The sequence below is a fragment of the Primulina huaijiensis genome, chromosome 8 (assembly GCF_012295235.1).
Source record: "Primulina huaijiensis isolate GDHJ02 chromosome 8, ASM1229523v2, whole genome shotgun sequence".
Taxonomy (NCBI): Eukaryota; Viridiplantae; Streptophyta; class Magnoliopsida; order Lamiales; family Gesneriaceae; genus Primulina; species Primulina huaijiensis.
In genome coordinates, this window is record NC_133313.1 from 16341361 (window position 1) to 16361463 (window position 20103).

The window sequence follows — 20103 nt, forward strand, 5'->3', positions numbered from 1 at the left end:
CAAACCCATTTCAACTTAGAACTTATCTCTTGCCTAATTGAAACTCCTAGAATATCCTCGATTGTAGGTCGCAACCTCACAATTCCGCATAATGTTTAACGTCTCTTATGTCAAGACTACAAACACAACCTTTAATGTCTTTGTGTGAAGACTCCACTCAACTAAACTAAACTTTGAAGTCCAACTTTCTTGTATATAGGCCCCAACAATGATATGTACGTTAGACACAATAATACGACAGTTAGGAAAGTTTCTGTACTGTTTCTGAAATTGTAACGGTCAAATTCGCTTTACTGGACATTTTCTCGAGCTTAAACTGACCTTTCATTGGTTGGTCAGCGTTTGAAACTGGTCAGCGGTTGAAAACTGATAAGTGGTTGAAACTGGTCAGCAGTTTAATCTGGTCATCATCTCAACCGGTGTGTTGTGCAAAACTAGTTGCTTCATCACCAGTTATCAGCATTTTAAACTTCGATTCAGACTTTGAATTTTAAAGATGATTTGTAGATCATCGTCTTATATTTCCAGCGAATATTGAATTGCTTCATTATAATAAGCGAGCAAAGAGATATGGCCAAAATAACGCAACTGCTCATACCCAACTGATTGTTGTTTTCGTGCAATCAGTTTGATCATTCATCAATCAGTTTGACCTAGATACCATTCAATTTTGCCCAACTGACGTGAAATACAACTTGTTCCAAATTAAATTTTATGATCAGTCAAATTGACGGATTTTCATTTGAATCATCCAGTTGAGACATATCATCAAAACACCGAAATTTTCCAGAAATTCAGTTTGGCTAAATTCAGTTTTAGTTTGATTCTTGTGTTTGCAACTCCACACATTAGTAAATATGTTAGAAATACAATAACAAGTTTTGTTAACATCAAAATCAAGATTGCGAACATGAAATATTCCATCATCCTAGGAAAGATAGGTAGAACTAAGGCCCTTTAAATACCTAACTCCTAGATAGAGCAATGTTCATCAGGGAGATCAGTGGCTAGTCAAGACGGTTTAAACCGATCTATGAAGAACTCCCCCAGATCATGTTTTCTCATGTCACCTTATAAGTATTATCCACTTTAATTATCCACATTTATGTGAATCTTTATAAGCCAAAATTTTTCTTTCAATAACTTTATATTCACATTCTTAATTAATTTGTTAATCTAAAATTATATAAACATAATAATAATTAAATATGAATAATTTGTGAATTATAATGATTTGAAATATCATACTATTGCAGGAAATCATAAGCAATAATTTTAATTTTAGTGCATTAATAGTATTTCACTCAATATTGTATGTATATTCATAAATAAAAAATTATACATACTTATAACATAATAAAAATTTTTATGCACAAATTAAATTATACATAAACTTTAGAACTATTTTAATGTGTACAAATTATTTAACCAAATTCTATATGTATACCGAATTATATATATAATTTAATAACACATTAATTATTATTTATTTATTATTATTTAAAAAATAATAAACAAATGAATTCATTGCCGACAATTGCTTCAATTGTCAAATTTGTGTAGGTCACCTTCAACATTAATTATTATTATTATTGTTATTATTAAAATAATAATAATAAATTGTTAAAGTTTGAAATTGTTGATCAAATGACCGACACTTTGTGTCTACAATTGTCTTTAACATGGGCCATAAACATTTATATCAAATGGCATTTCACATGCCTTATCAGGAGAGATTATTACAGAAACCTTTCATCTGAAAACTTCAAACTACAATCGAGATGAAAATTCTCCTAAGAAATTTTCAGGTAAAGCTCTTAATATTATTATGTTCGAACTTCAAATTATTCAAGTTTCTTACGTAAAAACCTAGAAGTAAAATTTTCCAAAACTTCATGATATCCGATTTTTCAGAAAATGAAAACAAATATTTTCAAGTTAGAGGTATCACGGCTCTGATATAAAATGTCATAATTTTCTCAAAAATTCATGTTTCTACACATTTACAAACATGATAAACAATATGCGGAAGCGGATCGAGTGTTACCTCCGACCATTGAAAATTTGTAAGTTCTCTGCATTTCCTCTGATTGAAATCATTTTAAGTACTCCAATACTCTCTGTATATGGTGCATTTTGTTCTTATGATGTGTGTCCTTACGGAACTCAATCACTGTTATTTATAAGATTTCTCATATCATCGATGAGTGATTGCGGGAGCTTTATTGTCAAAAAAAGAGGCGCATGCGCGTATCAATTTTCTAAAGTTGAGGCGGCTTGTACCGTTTTTCAAAAATATAGGCTATGGTCGCCGACATTTCCTACACGTTTATTCTTCTTCTGATATGAATTGATATGTCCACTTTTTCTTACAGTTCATACAAGATATAAGTAAGTGTGTGTGTCTATATGTATATATATGTGTGTCTGTAAACCAAAAAATTATAAAAGCATGTTTAAAAATATGCATTTTCGAAAATCATGAATATAGATGAAATAAAATACATATTGGAATACGCATGCAACGAAGCACACTTTGTATCTTATATTTCTCAACTAATAATAGATCATAAACCATACTCGCATTTTTCTTTCGATCAGGAATTCTGAATCTCGGCTGTAATTCATGTAATAACTCTACAAACCCTTTCTCTTTGACAACCCTAAAAGATACTTTATTGACAATCACATACTTCAATTTCAATTTACATCTTTTGTGATCATAAAGATGAGGAACCAAGCCACTAATTGCCCCATTGTAGCGCCCTTACCTGAGCTACTCCTAAAAATACTAATAAACATGCAAAATTAAACTTGATAACAACAATTAATCAATGTAAACTAAATTACTTAGTTATTTTACAACCAAACGAAATAGATCAATAATATCAGTTTTAAACATTAATACAAATATATCGAAATCTTTATCCTGCACGAGAATGTGATAAACAAAATAAAACATTCACTGGATCGCCACCAAAAACCAAACTGCTCTAGCCACTGCCCTGACCGTCTGAACCGTCCAACCTAAGACCTGTCTCGTGGAATGAGGTGTCCAAGATTAAAACAACGACGTTAGCGACAATCGCCCAATATGAGAATATACTAGTAAACAAACCGATATGATGCATGTGAAATGCAATATGCTCGGATATCAAGGAACAAGTCAAGAATCTAATGCTCAGTCTAGAGGCTCCTGAGTGTGTAGTATCTGATCTGCCCTAGACATGTCTCGAATTTCACACTCATCATCAAGACTTGGACCTACAATGTCAAGGGTAATTAGAGCCCGCGGGTCGCTTCAGTCACTGTAACTCTTGATACCAGTCGTCTACAATGCATAAAAAGGCTGAGCTATCCCAACAAATGAGGTATAGCTCAAAAGATATCAGACCCAACATGATGTGCCATACATAATATGTTAAAGAAGTAAAACATGTATTATGCAACAGATAAATATGTAGAATATAATTGTGTATACTACAATTGAATATCTCAGCTAGTACATCACGTACCTCACTAAAACAATCTAACATAAAGTCCATTCGTCTGAACCTACACAATAACAACATACTGAAATCACTATCAAGCAAGATCCATAATCATTAAACATGATTCAAAGTTCTTTCTAATAATCTTTAAATCATTATTTAAGGGTTTAGTATTACACATGCGTCTGTCGTCAGCCCACTGATGACGTCCCGATGTGTGTGTCCTGGTTCATCGACCTTTCCTCGAGTCGACACTAGCTTCGAAGCTTCTCAATATTAAAATTCCATAGAAACTGGTTAAAAACCTAAGGTATATGACTAGAACTCGAGAGAGAGAAATTGAGAGAAAACGGTGTAGGAAATAAATAAAACCAGCTTTCATTTATAGAATGCATCCAAACTATTATTTTAATTATTTATTATATTATAATATGATGCATCTTTAAATTGTAGATAAGTCGAAGTTAACTTTGATCAGTAAAGATGTCAATGTATTAGTGACTCACGAGCAGAGGTGGTGTTTGAGCAACATAACAATACTGCCCATAATAGTATTCTTAATTTTCAAATCTTAAAATTTTACATATTTTTATTTAACTTTATTAATTTTTGAATAATTGATAAGCCACATTTCAGTATCAAACAACGATTTGTCAAACATATTATTGTCTACACACTGTCCAAGAAAAAGAATATTAATATATGTAAGTCTTTGTAAATTATATATTTCAAACAATAGCTTATTTGATTATGATATAATTATTTTTTAATTTTAGATGGCCACAAGAGGAATTTTATCACTAAAGGTGGTGATGAAGAAACTGCACATGCTGGTTTAGTTGTTAAGATAAATGTGATCGTAAAACATTACATGACCGTAGATGGAGATGAAGCAGTTGTTACTACTACTGAGATGTCATTGCCACAAGACACCACACCATCGCTTGCAGTTGTTGGCGATGTAGCAGCTATGACTGCTAGCGAGAAGCCATTACCACAGGAAATTACATCATCCCTTGTAGTTCCTAAATATATACATTTCACTTGATATTAATTTTATTGAATTATGATTGACAATATGTTGAAGCACCTGATTTTCATATATAGATGTTCTGAAGAGTAAAAAGTCCCAATTTTTCCGCTCTCCATATGCACAACTTCTCGAGACACTTATTTTGATAGAACTTCATTATATTGGTCCTCAATGGTTCATTTGAACCAGTGCAATATGTTTTCATTAAGAAAATATTGCCACATGTTACTAAAGCAATAGATACGTTACATTACCTATATAAAGAAGGTGTATATGGATAATATAACAAGAGTTGGTTTAAGGACCTTCTTGCTCCAACGCACAGGCTCAATCAAACTGTGATTATGAATTTGTAATCTATTTATTTTTTGATCATAATATTATATACATAATATACTTACATCACGTACAAGAGATCATACACGGACTATTTGTATTGCAGAAGACATACCCACATGGTAAAGCGTGATCTTGTCGTAATGGATACATATTTTGTTAAAGATATAGGTTTCACATATCATAATGTTCGTTATGATTTCAAAGATAGCAAGTAGAAGAATTTATTTAACTGTGTGGATAGATATTGTCTTCGTTGCAGTTCAATATCTTGGGCAAATGCATCTTCAATATTGATCGAAGATGCATTTGCTCATACATACATGCACATATATTATAATAGTATGAATTTTATCTTGTATTATTTTACCTATCAAACAAGAATTAGTGTAACCTACTAAAACTTAACCGGCCGACTGGATGTTATTAACTGACTGAAATATATGATTTAACCCACCGAAATATAAACCAAATTACTTTCTTACAACACATTAATTTAAACCACTGAACCATTATAATATAATCCATTGAACTAAGTGATGATTTAGAAGTATAATTAACATACTTATACATACACTATCTACATGAGGCAGAAGAGAGGAATAAGAAAGCTCAAGAAGAGTTTGAAACCTCCCAAGAGACTGTTGCAGAGTTAATCGAGTTACGTGATAAATTGGTTGAGAAGATCCAAGTGCTTAAGGATCAAAAGAACCAACTCATGCACCAGCATAATCAGTATTGTGAGCAGACTGATGCTCAGATTCAAGAGTTGCATAACACTGTTGAAGTTCTTAGAGACCAAAATGCAGTTCTGCATGGTCATATTGAACATCTGGAAACAGTAATAGCCAACCATGAAGACGAACCCGAGGAGGATCCCGAAGAAGAAGAAAAAGTTGAAGAGGATCCTTTGGATTTGGGATTGGGAGAAGTGATAGATTAGACCTTCAGTAGTAGTTCTGTGTAATAACACTTGTTCCATTTGTATTTCTGTTAGCATTTTTGAAGTTTAGTTGTAATTGCACTTTCGTGGGAAATCAATAGAATTTATTTCTATACATTGGTTTCATATTTAATTTTTGAGCAATTACTCAATCATTTTGCTTCCTTTCTTTAGTCCATATTCAGCCAAAAACCTTAGAACTTCCATATTTGTAGGAAATGGACGGAAGACCCGTGAGAAACAAACGCAACCCTCATTATGGCAACCACAACAACAATCGCAATAACAACCGCAACGATGAGGATGCACAACAACCACCATCAACAGTTGGCAACAGTCAGGCGGATTTGATGTCTATAGCTACGATTGTGACAACCACCTGATACTATTTAGCCACCGCCATCACCTCCAGCTCAGAATGGGACTAAGCAGCACTATGAGTCTCTCCGAAGAGCAAGAGTCCCAAACTTCGATGGAAGCTCCGATCTTGAGGTCGGGCAGAATTGGATGAAGGAGGTGGAGAATCATCTTCGACTACTTGAGATTCCACAAAAGATCAAGGTAGATGTGATTACACCTTTTCTTGTGGATAAAGAAGCCACATGGTGGGAAGGAGTCTCACCGACTATGTTAGGGACGGGATCTATCACTTGGCAAAGGTTCCGAGAGGCATTTTTGAGGCAGTACTTCTCGACAGCAGTTCGAGTGCAGAAGCTATCAGAATTTGAAAGCTTGGTTCAAGAACCAATCATGACAGTGGTGGAGTATTCATCCAAGTTCCACTCATTGGGAAATTACTCCCCAACCATCATGGGAGACGAGACCTTGAAGATATATCGCTTCAATAAGGGATTGAACAGCCGCATTCATTCTGCCCTAGCTGTTATCGAGCTCAATAGTTTTGATGAATTGATGGGAGCCGCCATCAGGGCTGAGAATGACATCAAGAGGCATGAAGGTGAGAACAAACTCAAACGTCCTCAGTCAAGCCAATACCAACCGGGCCAACAATTCAAGAAGCCTAGGCTTTCAAGCAATCAATCCACCAGTGCTCCAGCCAAAGGAACCACTTCTTCTCAATCAAGCAAAGAGAGAGTCAAGTGCCAAACTTGTGGATTCACTCACACTGGTGAATGCCGTAAGAATTCTGGAGCTTGTTTCCGTTGTGGAAAGATGGACTACCGCATTGCTCAATGCCCTTTTCCAGATCCAAAGAATGGTCCAGCAGATGTAACAACTCCAAACAGGCCTAAGGAGAACAAGAAAAATATTCGAGTCTATTCTCTCACTCAAGAAGAGGCTGACAACTAAAATGATGTCGTAGCAGGTACCATTCTAATCAATAATATACCTGCTTATGTGTTATTTGATTGTGGTTCTACGCATTCATTCATGTCTAAGAGATTTGCCAAAAAGTTAAGAACTAAGCTTGATAACTTGGAATAACCATATAGAGTAGCAACTCCTGCAAATCAGATTTTAGAAACTCGCACTCCATATCGAGATATTAATGTTTTCATAGAAAATCAGAATTTCAAGGCAAACTTAATCTAACTAAACATGGTGGAATTCGATGTAATTCTTGGAATGGATTGGTTAGCCAAGAATCATGCTTTAGTAGACTATCATGGAAAGACGGTATCCATCCAAGCTCCACACCAAGAGAAACTTTTATTTCATGGTAAGACAAAAGAACAAAAGACTCTTCTTTCTGCTTCTCAAACTTGGAAAGCCATGATAAGTGGAGAAGAAGTTTACCTAGCTATGTTAAACGATGTAAAGGAAGAAACCACACTTGCACTAGAAGAGATTCCGATAGTACAAGAGTTTTCGGATGTCTTTCTTGAAGAACTCTCTGGCACAATCCTCGACCGTGAAGTGGAATTTGAGATTAATTTAGTACCCAATACTACACTGAAGATCGAATGTGGTAGTGCCTTCGAAGGCATTTCGAACACTATATTATCCAATGAGCTGCAATAGATTGTATTCTAAGAATGTTAACACCGATGAATTAAATCGAGTTTGTTTTAAAACCAGGCGGAAGAAACTCGTAATAATCTTTCGTGTAGAAGACTGTTATTAGAAAATATTTTAACTTATGTAAACTGAATAACTGAAAAAGGGTAGATTAGTTTTTGCATTCATCAGTTCAGTTATGGTGACAACTGAACTGACGGATACTCTAACTGATCAAAAAAATTTGAAAACAGCCGTTAGTCAATTAAATACACAAGATATGTTTATGGATGTTCGGAGATTTCAACTGCTCCTACATCATCTCTTCTACCACCACAGGTAGGATCCACTAGAAGACTTTGATTTATACAACTCTTTGTACAAACCCACTCAGCTAAGACTTACACTACTGCCTAAACTGAACTCCTAGCTACGACTGAAGGCAGCACCTTCCAGCCAACACTTCTTTAACGTCTAAGTGTCAAAGAATACATACACAAGTTTCACGTCTTTGTGAAAGACAGTATTTGAGTGGTTGAGAGTGTTTGTGTGTGAGAACTGAACAAGGATGTTTTCACACACTGATGGATAAAAGCTTCTATACTAAGCTGATAACACGTTAAAGTGTCCCTCTGGGCTAATTGCTTCTGAAATCTGATTTGCAATGTGCATGCCCTTTTTTTTTCTCTCTTATTTGCGTTTTTGTTATTGTTGTTGTTAAGCCTTCATTGATCTTCTCTTTATATAAATAGCTCATGACTGATCCTAGTTTCTGCACACTAAAGTAGATTATTAGTAACACAAATTAACAAATTTTGTTAACATCAAAATCAAGATTGTGAACTTGAAAAGTTCCAACATACACCAATCTCAAAAGCACCATACCGAATGGCTCCAGCAGAATTGAAAGAACTCAAAGAACAACTTCAAAAATTGTTGGATAAGAAGCAAATCCGACCAAGCGCATCTCCGTGGGGAGCTCCTGTTCTATTTGTAAAGAAAAAAGACGGAAGCATGAGATTGTGTATTGATTACAGGGAACTGAATAAGATCACAATCAAGAATAACTACCCAGTTCCAAGGATAGATGACCTGTTTGACCAACTCAAAGGAGCTACAGTCTTTTCCAAGCTCGACTTAAGGTCAGGCTACCACCAACTAAAGGTCAAAACAAATGATATTCCGAAGACAGCCTTCAGAACAAGGTATGGATACTATGAGTTCATTGTAATGCCGTTCGGATTAACATAAGCTCCGGCAGCATTCATGGATCTCATGAATAGGGTGTTCAAACCGTTTCTTGACAAGTTTGTTATGGTATTCATCGACGATATTCTGGTATATTCTTCAAGTGAGGAAGACCACAAAGAACATTTTCGTCTCACCCTTTAAACGCTTAGAGAAAAGGAACTGTACGCCAAATGCAAGAAATGCGAGTTCTGGCTAAATAGCGTCACATTCTTGGGTCACATAATATTAGCAGCAGGAGTATCTGTGGACCCTAAGAAAGTAGAAAAAATCATGAATTGGTCGAGGCCAAAGAATGTGATAGAAATTCGAAGCTTCTTGGGACTAGCAAGCTATAATCGAAAATTTGTTGAAGGATTCTCTTCAATAGCAATACCCCTCACTAAACTCACCCAAAAGAACACCAAGTTTCAATGCAGTGAAGAATGTGAGCAAAGCTTTGAGACTTTGAAGAAGAAACTTGCATCTACTCCGGTATTGATATTGCCAACTGAAAGAAAAGATTTCACCATCTACAGTGATGCATCAAAAGCAGGTTTAGGATGTGTGCTCATGCAAGATGGGCGAGTAATTGCCTATGCCTCAAGACAACTGAAACCATATGAGCGAAACTATCCCACGCATAACCTCGAACTAGCTGCAGTGGTGTTCGCACTAAAAATTTGGAGATATTATCTTTATAGAGCCAAGTGTGAGATTTTCACTCATCACCAAAGTCTCAAATAATTTTTCACTCAAAAAGAACTAAATATGAGGCAAAGACGGTGGATTGAACTCCTGAAGGATTACGACTTAACAATAAGCTATCATCCGGGCCAAGCAAACAGGGTAGCTGACGCTTTGATTCGGAAGGATATGGGCAAAATAATCCTAGCGTCACTTTCAGCACAACCATGCCTCCGAGAAGCGATCAAGATAAGTCAAGATCGAAACCCGACTTCGGTAAAACTGAAACAACAACAGATGACAAGGTCACGATGGAATATGGGTAATCGTACACAGACTCACGAATTCTGCGCACTTCTTACCTGTTCGCATGAATTATAATATGGATAAACTGGCCACATTATACATGAATGATTTCGTACGATTACATGGCTTTCCAGCTAGTGTACTATCAGACAAAGATCCTAGGTTTACATGTCATTTTTGGAAGAGCTTAAGAGACTGCCTTTTTCGAGCAGTAAAATCCAGTAGCGAGAGCAAGCAGATTCCAGACTTCAACCGAAACTTTCTAGCAAATTACGGTAAGTGGGCTTATGTATAAATATCTTGAAACCAGTTTGATAATTTCTGTTTTGAAGCAAATTATATGTATTTTTTATCTTTGATTTTTGAAGCACTGAAACTTTGTGAACTAATGGTAGGAATATATATTCTGAAACATTCATGATTGCTGAATTCTGATTACTAATTACCGGCCTCATCTATTAGAGGAGAGAACATATAGGGGACTGATATCGGTTTAACCATGAAATTCACAAACGTGCTCAGTGCTTGCTTGCTAAATTTTAAGTTCTGATTTCTGTTCTGAAACCTGTTATTCTTGAATACCGATTCCTGTTCTGAAAGTAAGAGTTTCTGTATATTATTTGTATTACTGTTTTTGTTAAAAATGGTTTTGAAAACTGAGAGTTATTCCCGCCCCCGTTTATTGAGTGATGGCATATCACTCATCCACCAAACCCATCTCAGATAAGAACAAAGAAATGTTAGAAGAAGAAGAGCAGAATCAGTTCTGGGGCTGGTGAAGAAGACTGTTATTTCTCAGTTCTAATTTATGTTTGTTTTCCGCTGCATCTGTTAAGACATTGTTATGTCTGGTTTTTACATTTTCTCTGTAAAACATTAGTAATTTGAGTTTGTATCATACAATGAAATACTCATTATTATGAATAAAAAGACTGGTTTCTGAATTTTGTACTTTTGAGGCTTGTTTTTTTCGAATGTAAATTTGAGAGCAACGCCGGTGTCGACTAACCCCGTCCTTGAGACGTGACACACCATATTATCAGCCTCTGTTATTCCATCCACCAAATTTTTATACTCATTCATTTCATTGTATAAATAATTCTAAAAAAGTACTCCATTAAAATATTCATTATATGTTCTCAAGTGACCACCATGTACTTCAGTTTCATAATCCTCCACTCTCTTATCAATTAGATCTCTACATACTTCAACATATCTAGAATTGTCATATTTTTAATAGCTGGTTTCAAAGCCACTTGTTTTGATGATTTTAAGATGAAACAAAGGTCTAACATTTGAAATGCCAAAAGACAAATTTGTTATCAATGCTCACATGTTTATAAATATTTGTCTCGGATTACATACCTTAAATTTTGACAAATAACTTAATATCAGTATCATATCATGTCTATACAATTGAAGTAGCTCAAAAATTGAATGTTCAACATCTTCAATATTTATATTACTCTCATCAATAAATATAGCATCACACCATGAATATTTTATATTCATAGCCAGTCTTTTACTCACCATCAAAATTAACCAAGATTTGAATAATATCTTTGTCAAAACAATCTGAAAAAATATATATATAAATAATCGATGTAAGGTTCATAGCAATATACATTTTGACGTATTTAAATTCATGTACTAAATTATTGAAATACATGTAACATGTGAACAAAAATAATTTACTTTTGTGAAATGCACAAGCTACTAAAAGAAAATGACATATTGACAATAACCAACTGATATCTATACGAAAGATTTAAGCGAGTGAACAAACCGATTCATATCAACTTAAATAAACAAAATAAATTACATTATCTTTGATTTTGCAGTTAATCTATAGAAACCCACATATAATACGAGAATGAGGGTAATGTGAAGATTAAGATGGATTTTTGTTTTAGTTTTCTATTGGATTTAAGAAAAGAAAAATGCGGAAGATAGACAACATTTGGAAGCTTGTTTTAAATGTAAATTAGTGGAAGTTTCGGAGTGAAGAGGGGGACTGGGGAGCGAAGAAGGGGAAACGTAATGGTAGAATCTGAGTTTTAATACCATGTTAATATTAGAATTTGGACCCTAACTCAACCCTAGTTCAAGAGAAAAAGATTGTTTAAGTCCATATATACAACTTTCAGATTATTTATCCAACCGATGTGAGACAACTAACATAGATTAAATTTGTATTAGTTTTGAAAGTTAGTTACCAGAAAAAATTTACAAGGGTTCTTTGATTGTAAAAGTTTATTTTTATTTTTTATTTGGAGCTTAGATTCTAGCGTTTCCGATACAGCGCTTATTCTTTGGTTCGATAAATTTAACTCGGTTTTTATAACTTTGGCGAGAAAATAATTTAATTTTAGAACATCACTTGGATATGGAATATGGAAGTGAAGCTCTCCAATTCATGATCCCAAGCGCTGCTGTCACTTTCTAATTGGTATGTTAACGGGGACCGGCATTTGGTTGGCGGGATGTCCAAAAATTACTGGATGTATTCACGTTTGCAGCTTCATATTTGATTCAAAGACCCTTCTTTGACCTTATTTTGCTTGTAAATTTACTCTGTTCCTGTTTATATTTCGAATGATAGTGTAACTGCTCGATTCATTGCATTCGTGGAACAGAAAGGGGATGGTTGATGAAGAATGCAAGGGAATTGCTTGATGAAATCTGCTATTTGCCTCATGCGGGCATTTTTATTTTCCGAGTAAAAAGTTTGTCCTTCTCTTTTTTATGTGTGCAGTTGCTGAAGATGACTGTGGACTGGAGTTTTGTGCACAAAATTTGGGAAAAATGGGCAGCAAATAATGTGGGTTCTTTAGGTAATCTTTGACCATTTGAAGCATTTTTAAATCCCTGGTGCTCCTGCCTTTCAAATGAAAAATTTCTAATTTACAAGTTTTTGCCACACACATTTGTCTCCTCTCAACTGGATTCTTGGTCTACTATGTCTATGTTTGCCCAATGCCGCAGAAAGATTTTTTCATTGCCATCTTGTGATTATAATAAAATTATATTACATTTAGGTCCACCGCTGAAGGCTGCATTGTTGCTAAACTATGATCCGACTGGACCTTCTCGTCTAGTATCTATCATGTGAGTGTTTCCACAATCGTTTAATTTGGCGTACACCTATAGTGTTTTTTAATAAAGAAATTGCCCTGTTTTTCGGAAAATGATAAAAGGTGAGTACTGAGACCTCCGAAAATACATATTAAAGAACATGAGCAAATATAATCTAATCCTAATTAATAAAGTTTAACAAGAGCATATATATATATATACGTGAAATGCCAATTATAGAGATTTGAAAGCCATTAAAATGGTGAGCATCAATAGCAAATGTATTTGCATTTGCACTTTCTTCTCGAAGAATGTGAGATGTAGATTCGATGAGAGGTGAATAACAAGCAAATTCTCAGGATAATGTAATACTTCTCTCGTGAGGCTTTAGAATGTTGATAGCTAATCAAGAATCTGTTTAAATCCGGAGAAGAAATGGGTCAAAGTCGATGCGAACATGAATATATATCCTTTGGAATGACCAAGGGCCCTGCACATATTGAGCAAGTGAAGATTTTTTGTTGGCTTGAATAAATACAAATTCACATTATTCTTCCCTCGTTATTTTCTTAAGTTCTGACTTTGGTATGTTTGTTTGAACATTTCATAAAATATTCTACAGTTATTATTTGCTTCGTTAGAGTCGCTAGGCTGCAAATACGTGTTTTGAAGCTTGATTTGATTTCTTTTAGTGCAGAGCAAGAGGGCATCAAAGCAGATCCTATTGAACTTAGTCAGCTTGTTGGTTTTGTTAAGAAAAACAAACTCCAGACCGAGTTCTTCTTTGTTGGGACAAACCAATGTGAGTTTGCCAAATCATATGTTATCTTTATTTCATCAATTTGTTAGAGGTCCATTACACTGAAATCATATGCGGTTAAACTGGGATATTTATTTCGAGTACTTTATATTTTCTTTCCCTATAACATTACTTTCTAGCTTTGTTATTCTTCAAGTACATTGGAAACTGTGTTTTTTGTCAGAACTTGATGAAATCAATATATCCATATTTTGAACGAGCTATGCATAGTTTATAGAAATGCTAATTGCGACACCAGAAACTGTTATTTTCAGATTGTTGAGAATGTTGGGTTAAATTTCTTGCAGACCTAGTCACGTCGATTCATGAGAACTGGTTCTGTGCAAGGTGCTTGAATAGCTCAAACCAGGCTGGTGAAGGTGCTATTTTGATGCAGACATCAGCGTTTCTCGTGGTTGGGCTGTAAGAATTCTTCGTATTTGCCTTGTTTGGATTCATTTTCTGTGATATATGTCTGGTGTTTTGGGAAAAGAGAAATTTTATCAAATATAAAATCGTGTCATGTATTAAATATGGTAATGGTCATGCATCACATATATAGTTATATTTCAAAAAGAATAACACAATATTATATTATTTTTATGAATTGATGAAAAATGGGTACGTAATAGATTTGAACATGTGTGAAAATAGATTTGGAAGATAAGAAAAAATTTATGTTGGTAATATCTGGTTTAATTTAGAGCAAGAAAAATGATTTCCCCAAATTGAATACAAACAAGGGGCATGTTTTTTCAAACAAAAATTCCTGAGACTTTATTCCATCAGTTCTGTAGTATGCATGCTACTGAATTCCTTCTTTTGTCTGGTCAGTTACCCCTCTCAATTGAAAATAAAGTTTTGCCCCATGTTTAGGAGGGGTATAAACACAATAATCCAGTCTGATTTTCGTGGAACTCGAACCAAATAGAACTTACCCGAATAACCTGCTTCTTAAACTAGCAGTATTTTTGTTCAACGGTTTTCATCAACTGGTCTCGCTTGATTATCTTGTTTGTGTATACTTAGTTTAACTGGGCCACAGGGAGAAAGTCTTCTCTCAGATTAAAAAAGGCCATGGATACCCGGTTCGGATTGGGATTTCCATGGCGAGGGTCGGGGCTAGAATAGGGCCTGATCGATTGTGTTCACTCCTGATGTCTAGCTAACACCCAACCCCATCAAAATTTCTAAGTCCCGATATTTTGTTTCCCCACGCTCTATGTTAAGGAACAAATGATTCTCTATCTGACATCTATATGATTGAATTTTGCAGATACGAGGGCTCGACTGGATCAGCTTCTCGAGCTGTGGTGGCTGTTGATCAATTCGCATGGCTGTTAGGTCGAAGAAACCTTTGAGTCTGGTGGCATCAGTACATTAAAAGTGTCAACTGAGACCAGTTCTTTTTTCTTGATTTCTTTCTTGCAGCCACGATGTATGGATCACCTTCGAATCAATTGTTCTACTTTTCAGGTAGTAGCCACAAAAAATGTATTAAAAATAAATAAAAATTTACCCTCCATTACTTTATTAAAATTTTACTATCATCAAAACGATCATCGCCCTTTAGCCAGCAGAGTCAGAATCCATTTTTTGAAGATGGTTGTGTTTGCAACTTTTCATGGCTTAAAAGATTGAGGTTGAAAAAATTAGTGCAATGTTTATTTTGAAATTTTCAAATGTGATATATCTGATTAATGTTATCATTTTATCTCTGCTAGCTTATAAAGAGTAAGGCCTCAAACTAACCACTTTTGATATGATCTTTTATATCGATTCTTTCTTCTTCTTCTTCTTTCTTTTTTTCGATCTTGCACTAACTTTATACTTGATTGATTGAAATCTAGCCTTCATTACATGTAATTACTATTAATTTCAACATTTTGACTAGTTTTTTCCACTATTTCCCAACTAACTCCATTCTCGAGTTTTGATCGACTTGAGTCGAGTTACTCACGAGTAGTTCGACTCGTTTGCTGTCTAGGAGTAGTTCGACTCGTTTGCAGCTCTGGGTAGCATAAGAAGAAAAGTCTTCTACATATATGAATATGTATAAATGTATGTTTCACACACACANTAACTGATAAGAAAACAAAAATAAAAACATCATTTGTTCATGTACTTCAAAAACCCTTGGAAATGCAAACACATCTTCACAAAAAACAATTATTATATTTTATGGGACACGCTCAAAATATAAATTTATCCCCACAAAGAGATTGGACCCATTTGCTTAAATCTTTGAGTTGTCCGATTTGTTGATCATTGGGACCAACTCAAATCCAGTCCACAACTCTGGCAATGAATTTTCAAAGTGTGGGCAATAGTAGATATTATATGTTCTTATATTGTTGAACAATACCGACCGTTTCTTTTCGCTTAAATCTTATTTCTTTCATTGATTAAATTAAATGTCTATTATATAAACAATTCAATGAGAATGATCAGAGTTTGATAAATTGATGATCCGCCAAACTTTGAATTAAATTGTCCAAGACGAAACGGAGTTCGGGGTAATTTATTTCGAATCCTCAAACCTAATTGATGGAAGCTTTCTCTTAACCAGGAACGAAATGAAAATGTAGAATCACAAGTTGAGAGGCAAATATTCAGATTCAAATGTTACAAAAACCAACATTCAACATGCCAAACAGACGATTATATTTACTGTTTAGACCAGTGTATATCCAACAATTCACATTTATTTTTTACCTGTAATTTTTGTGTGAAATCCACCTGTGAAAATGAATAAAAACTATTATGACAAATAATCTAAAACTAGCATCTCATTGTTTAATCGATACAAATTGTGACTCGGGCCCTTTAATTTACTCGAGATTCTCGATTAAAAAAACCTTACATTTTTAAAATTTTATAAATTTATTATGTTTATTTTAAAACTAAGATCTCGGGAAATCATGGGTACATGGTCCGTCGCGTCACGTCTCGTTAATTAATCGATAGCAATATCGTGATTAGTGTCCTACTAAATCAATGCAATGCCACTCTTTATATAGGTAATATTTATTAGTCAACCCCCCCAAAAAATGTTTAGGCAAAAAATGGAAATGACGTGATTGGATCGATAGAACCAACATTTGTCTAATTGTAAATATAATAGTACAAATTACGGTGATGTTCTTTGCACTCCATTTTCACGACGAACTCTCTATTTCACGAATAAAAATATATTTGTAATGTATATATTAACAATGACCTAAATATTATCCAAATCGACACACGATTAAAATTTTTCATTGTAAATGCTCTTATATTTGAGAATGTCACGTGTAGTTGTTCGACAAATATCCAAATGATCAAAGTGTCAACGAGGAGTAAAGAAAATTAATGTGTAATAAGTGATCGTAAAAGCTACGTTGAAGAGAATCCAATAAACCTTGGTGATTAAAGAGAAGAAATGAACATCCATCGATATATTTTTTTTCTTTGGAAAAATCAGTGATTAATTGTAAAACAATATAATTATTAAAGCGAGAGAGAATAAATTAGTTTTGAATATTTGTGAAGGAAAAATTCATAATCAATTTTTTCAGGTTGTAGATGTTGAGAATCGATTTTCTCGTGTCCAAAACACAGCGGAAGTATTAAGAATTTTAATTTGACGTTCAAATAACTTCTTTGGATACTCGTTATGGTTTGAAAGAAATAAACATTCATAGGGTATTTATAAATATACTTTGAGTGAATAAATCATTTGACACCAATTATTCCGAGATTGGCGGACATAGCTCTTTTGTATTCTTTACGAACGATCTTCTTGAAATCTTCAATCTCCAATCAAATTCACGACTGGAATATTTGTTCATCCTTTAAATTGCATTAGAAAATTTAGAAGAATTTTATCGTTGAGATCAAAAGACAGTTGACGGCTCAAACCATATATTTTCTTGAGGTGACCGAAAAATAAGACAGGTAGGAGGGAATTTTGAAAAACAAAACATGTGTGGAGGGCTAGGGTTTGTTGCCTTTTAAACATGAGCCATTAACCTAACTTCTTTAATTATAGGTTTAGGGCTCCATGATTAATAAAACACTAATGGACTTAGTTAATTAAATTGACTAGTCCAACTAATTTAATTAATTAATGTTTAAAATTCATTGAGAACTTTAATTAATTAAGGACTTATATTTCTACAAGCTCATTATGCATACTCCCATTATATTTAATTTAATCTTTTATAAACTCAACCTTTGAGTTTAATATTTTGAAATCTTAACTTCCCATAAATTCAACTCCTTGAATTTATTCTATCCAAATTTTAAGTATCATAAATTCAACTCCCTGAATTTACTATCTCATAATCTTGTACAAATTCAACTCTTTGAATTTATTGTCTCAACAAGAACAAATGATCCAGTACTTATGTGACCCTCAATCGTTCAGAGATACAGCTAGCCGTGGTTTCACAATTCTTTGTCATTCAGGGCATTGTCCTTTATTCGGACTTATTCTTATTTGCCCCCATTCTATGTACCAACATTTGATCATGAGAATGTCAAAAATAATTTTCTGATTGAACATATTGAATCACGATAAGACCGTCTAGTAGCATTGCCCCATGATTTCATAGGTATCGCTGATAATGTTTGCAAGATTAACGTACAGTTCGGTCCCTTCATCTCATATATCTCGATCAAATCTGCAACCATTGGTTCATCGAGGGTTGCATATTAGATTCGATAGCTATATGATACATTTATGAAATATTCATAGTGTCATCGCATGCACAACTAGAGAACCCTTGTACCTAATGTAAATCTTACACTCTGGTCAGAGATTTCATGTATTACTATTTCGCTAGATCACATAGGATATCCACACTCGTAGGTGAGTGAGCAATGAATTCCTGGATATAATGCACCGGCTCTTACACATGTCGCAATTGCACCCAACCTCGCCACCTTGTGACCCTCGCGGAGTCGGTAAATGATTCAAAGCACAATCTTAGTATGCAGAGCCTCGGTGTTGTCCCTGGTCGTAAGAACTAATGATGTACAATCATAACCGCAGACTTTACTTCTCGATGAATGATAACCACTTGGAAAGTCCGAGGGTTGTTCGGTACAATCATCATATGATTACCCATCTGCATGATCGGGCATCTCTATGCCCTTACCATGAAACACGGTACACAACATCACAGATGCTAGTCTCAAACTCAAGCGATCTTTATCCTTGTTTTTAGGTGGTTAAATCGACTAGGAACGAATTTAGAATATACAGTGTTTACAAATGAGTTTCAAGATCGAATTACGATTCATTTGTATTAAAGTATAATCAATGTATTTAATTATGTTGATTGCAGGTGTATACAGATAAAGTAAAAAGAAATCATGAAATATAAATTATATTAAAATAAAGACTATTAATTACAACTGGGTCAATAAATTCTTTTGTCAACCGTTAACTTACAGAGACACTCACTAAGAGTATAATGAATCAATTAATGTACTTTCAATTAATTCAATGAAGAACTTATTTAATAATTACAAAGCAAAAACATTGTAAATATTGTTATTCTGCCCCTTGTTAAAAGGTAACTCTAGTACTTTAATGTATTTCCATCACACATACACACACATGACACCCTGGATCTTGATCAGCATGCATAAAGAACTAAATTGGTTCATATTTTATCTTTTATTTTAGCGCGTGAAAATTACTTTTGGACGAAATAAATTTTGTATAATCATTTAAATATTCCATCCAATATTTTACATATTTCGAGTTTTCAATTTTTCACTCATGCTATATGTATGAAATATATAGTTTGAACATTTCTTTAATTTAAACAAATTCGTCTCTTATTTTTCAAATAATACTACGTGACATAAATAATATTATACTTATGAAAAGTTATTATTTTTACGATAAAAGTATTATTTATTATTGTAAATATGATGAAGATTAACCCATCTTACAGATAAAAATTCGTGAGATATTGTCTAACAAGAGACTTGCTATATTTATGTGCAATAATTCATATCTAAATATGATGTCTATATTATTATTCCGATCAGAATTTGAATTTATTTTCCGAATAAATTAAATTATTTCAATAATTGGAATGATTAATCATACATAGAAACTCTAATAAAATGTTTAAATCCGTTTTAATAATTTTAAAAAATAAGATCATTTTGATAAACACGACAGCGATACCAAAATGAAAAACTTTTATTCTCTAAAAAAAATTGAAAATCTTTTCCCTATCTATACATA

General features: G+C 33.9%; 1 protein-coding gene across 2 annotated transcripts; it reads left to right on the forward strand.

The window, feature by feature from the left end:
* The first annotated feature begins 12175 nt into the window (after positions 1–12175).
* Positions 12176–15432, forward strand: LOC140982446 (uncharacterized). 2 transcript variants are annotated; one of them, XM_073448953.1, is made up of 6 exons: positions 12176–12431; positions 12738–12816; positions 13021–13090; positions 13750–13859; positions 14165–14279; positions 15133–15432. In XM_073448953.1, exons 2-6 carry the CDS (start codon positions 12747–12749, stop codon positions 15215–15217), a joined length of 450 nt encoding a protein of 149 aa, XP_073305054.1. In that variant the 5' UTR covers positions 12176–12431; positions 12738–12746; the 3' UTR covers positions 15218–15432. The 2 variants fall into 2 exon arrangements, with proteins under 2 accessions (XP_073305054.1, XP_073305053.1); XM_073448952.1 differs by having other exon boundaries at positions 12177–12431; positions 12585–12816.
* The last annotated feature ends 4671 nt before the right edge of the window (positions 15433–20103 follow it).

Coding starts and splice junctions, on each gene's coding strand:
- LOC140982446 (XM_073448952.1), top strand. CDS start 12,633: ATGAAGAATGCAAGGGAATTGCTTGATGAAATCTGCTATTTGCCTCAT. Junction 13,091..13,749: donor TCTCGTCTAGTATCTATCAT/GTGAGTGTTTCC, acceptor GATTTCTTTTAG/TGCAGAGCAAGAGGGCATCA. Junction 14,280..15,132: donor GCGTTTCTCGTGGTTGGGCT/GTAAGAATTCTT, acceptor TGAATTTTGCAG/ATACGAGGGCTCGACTGGAT.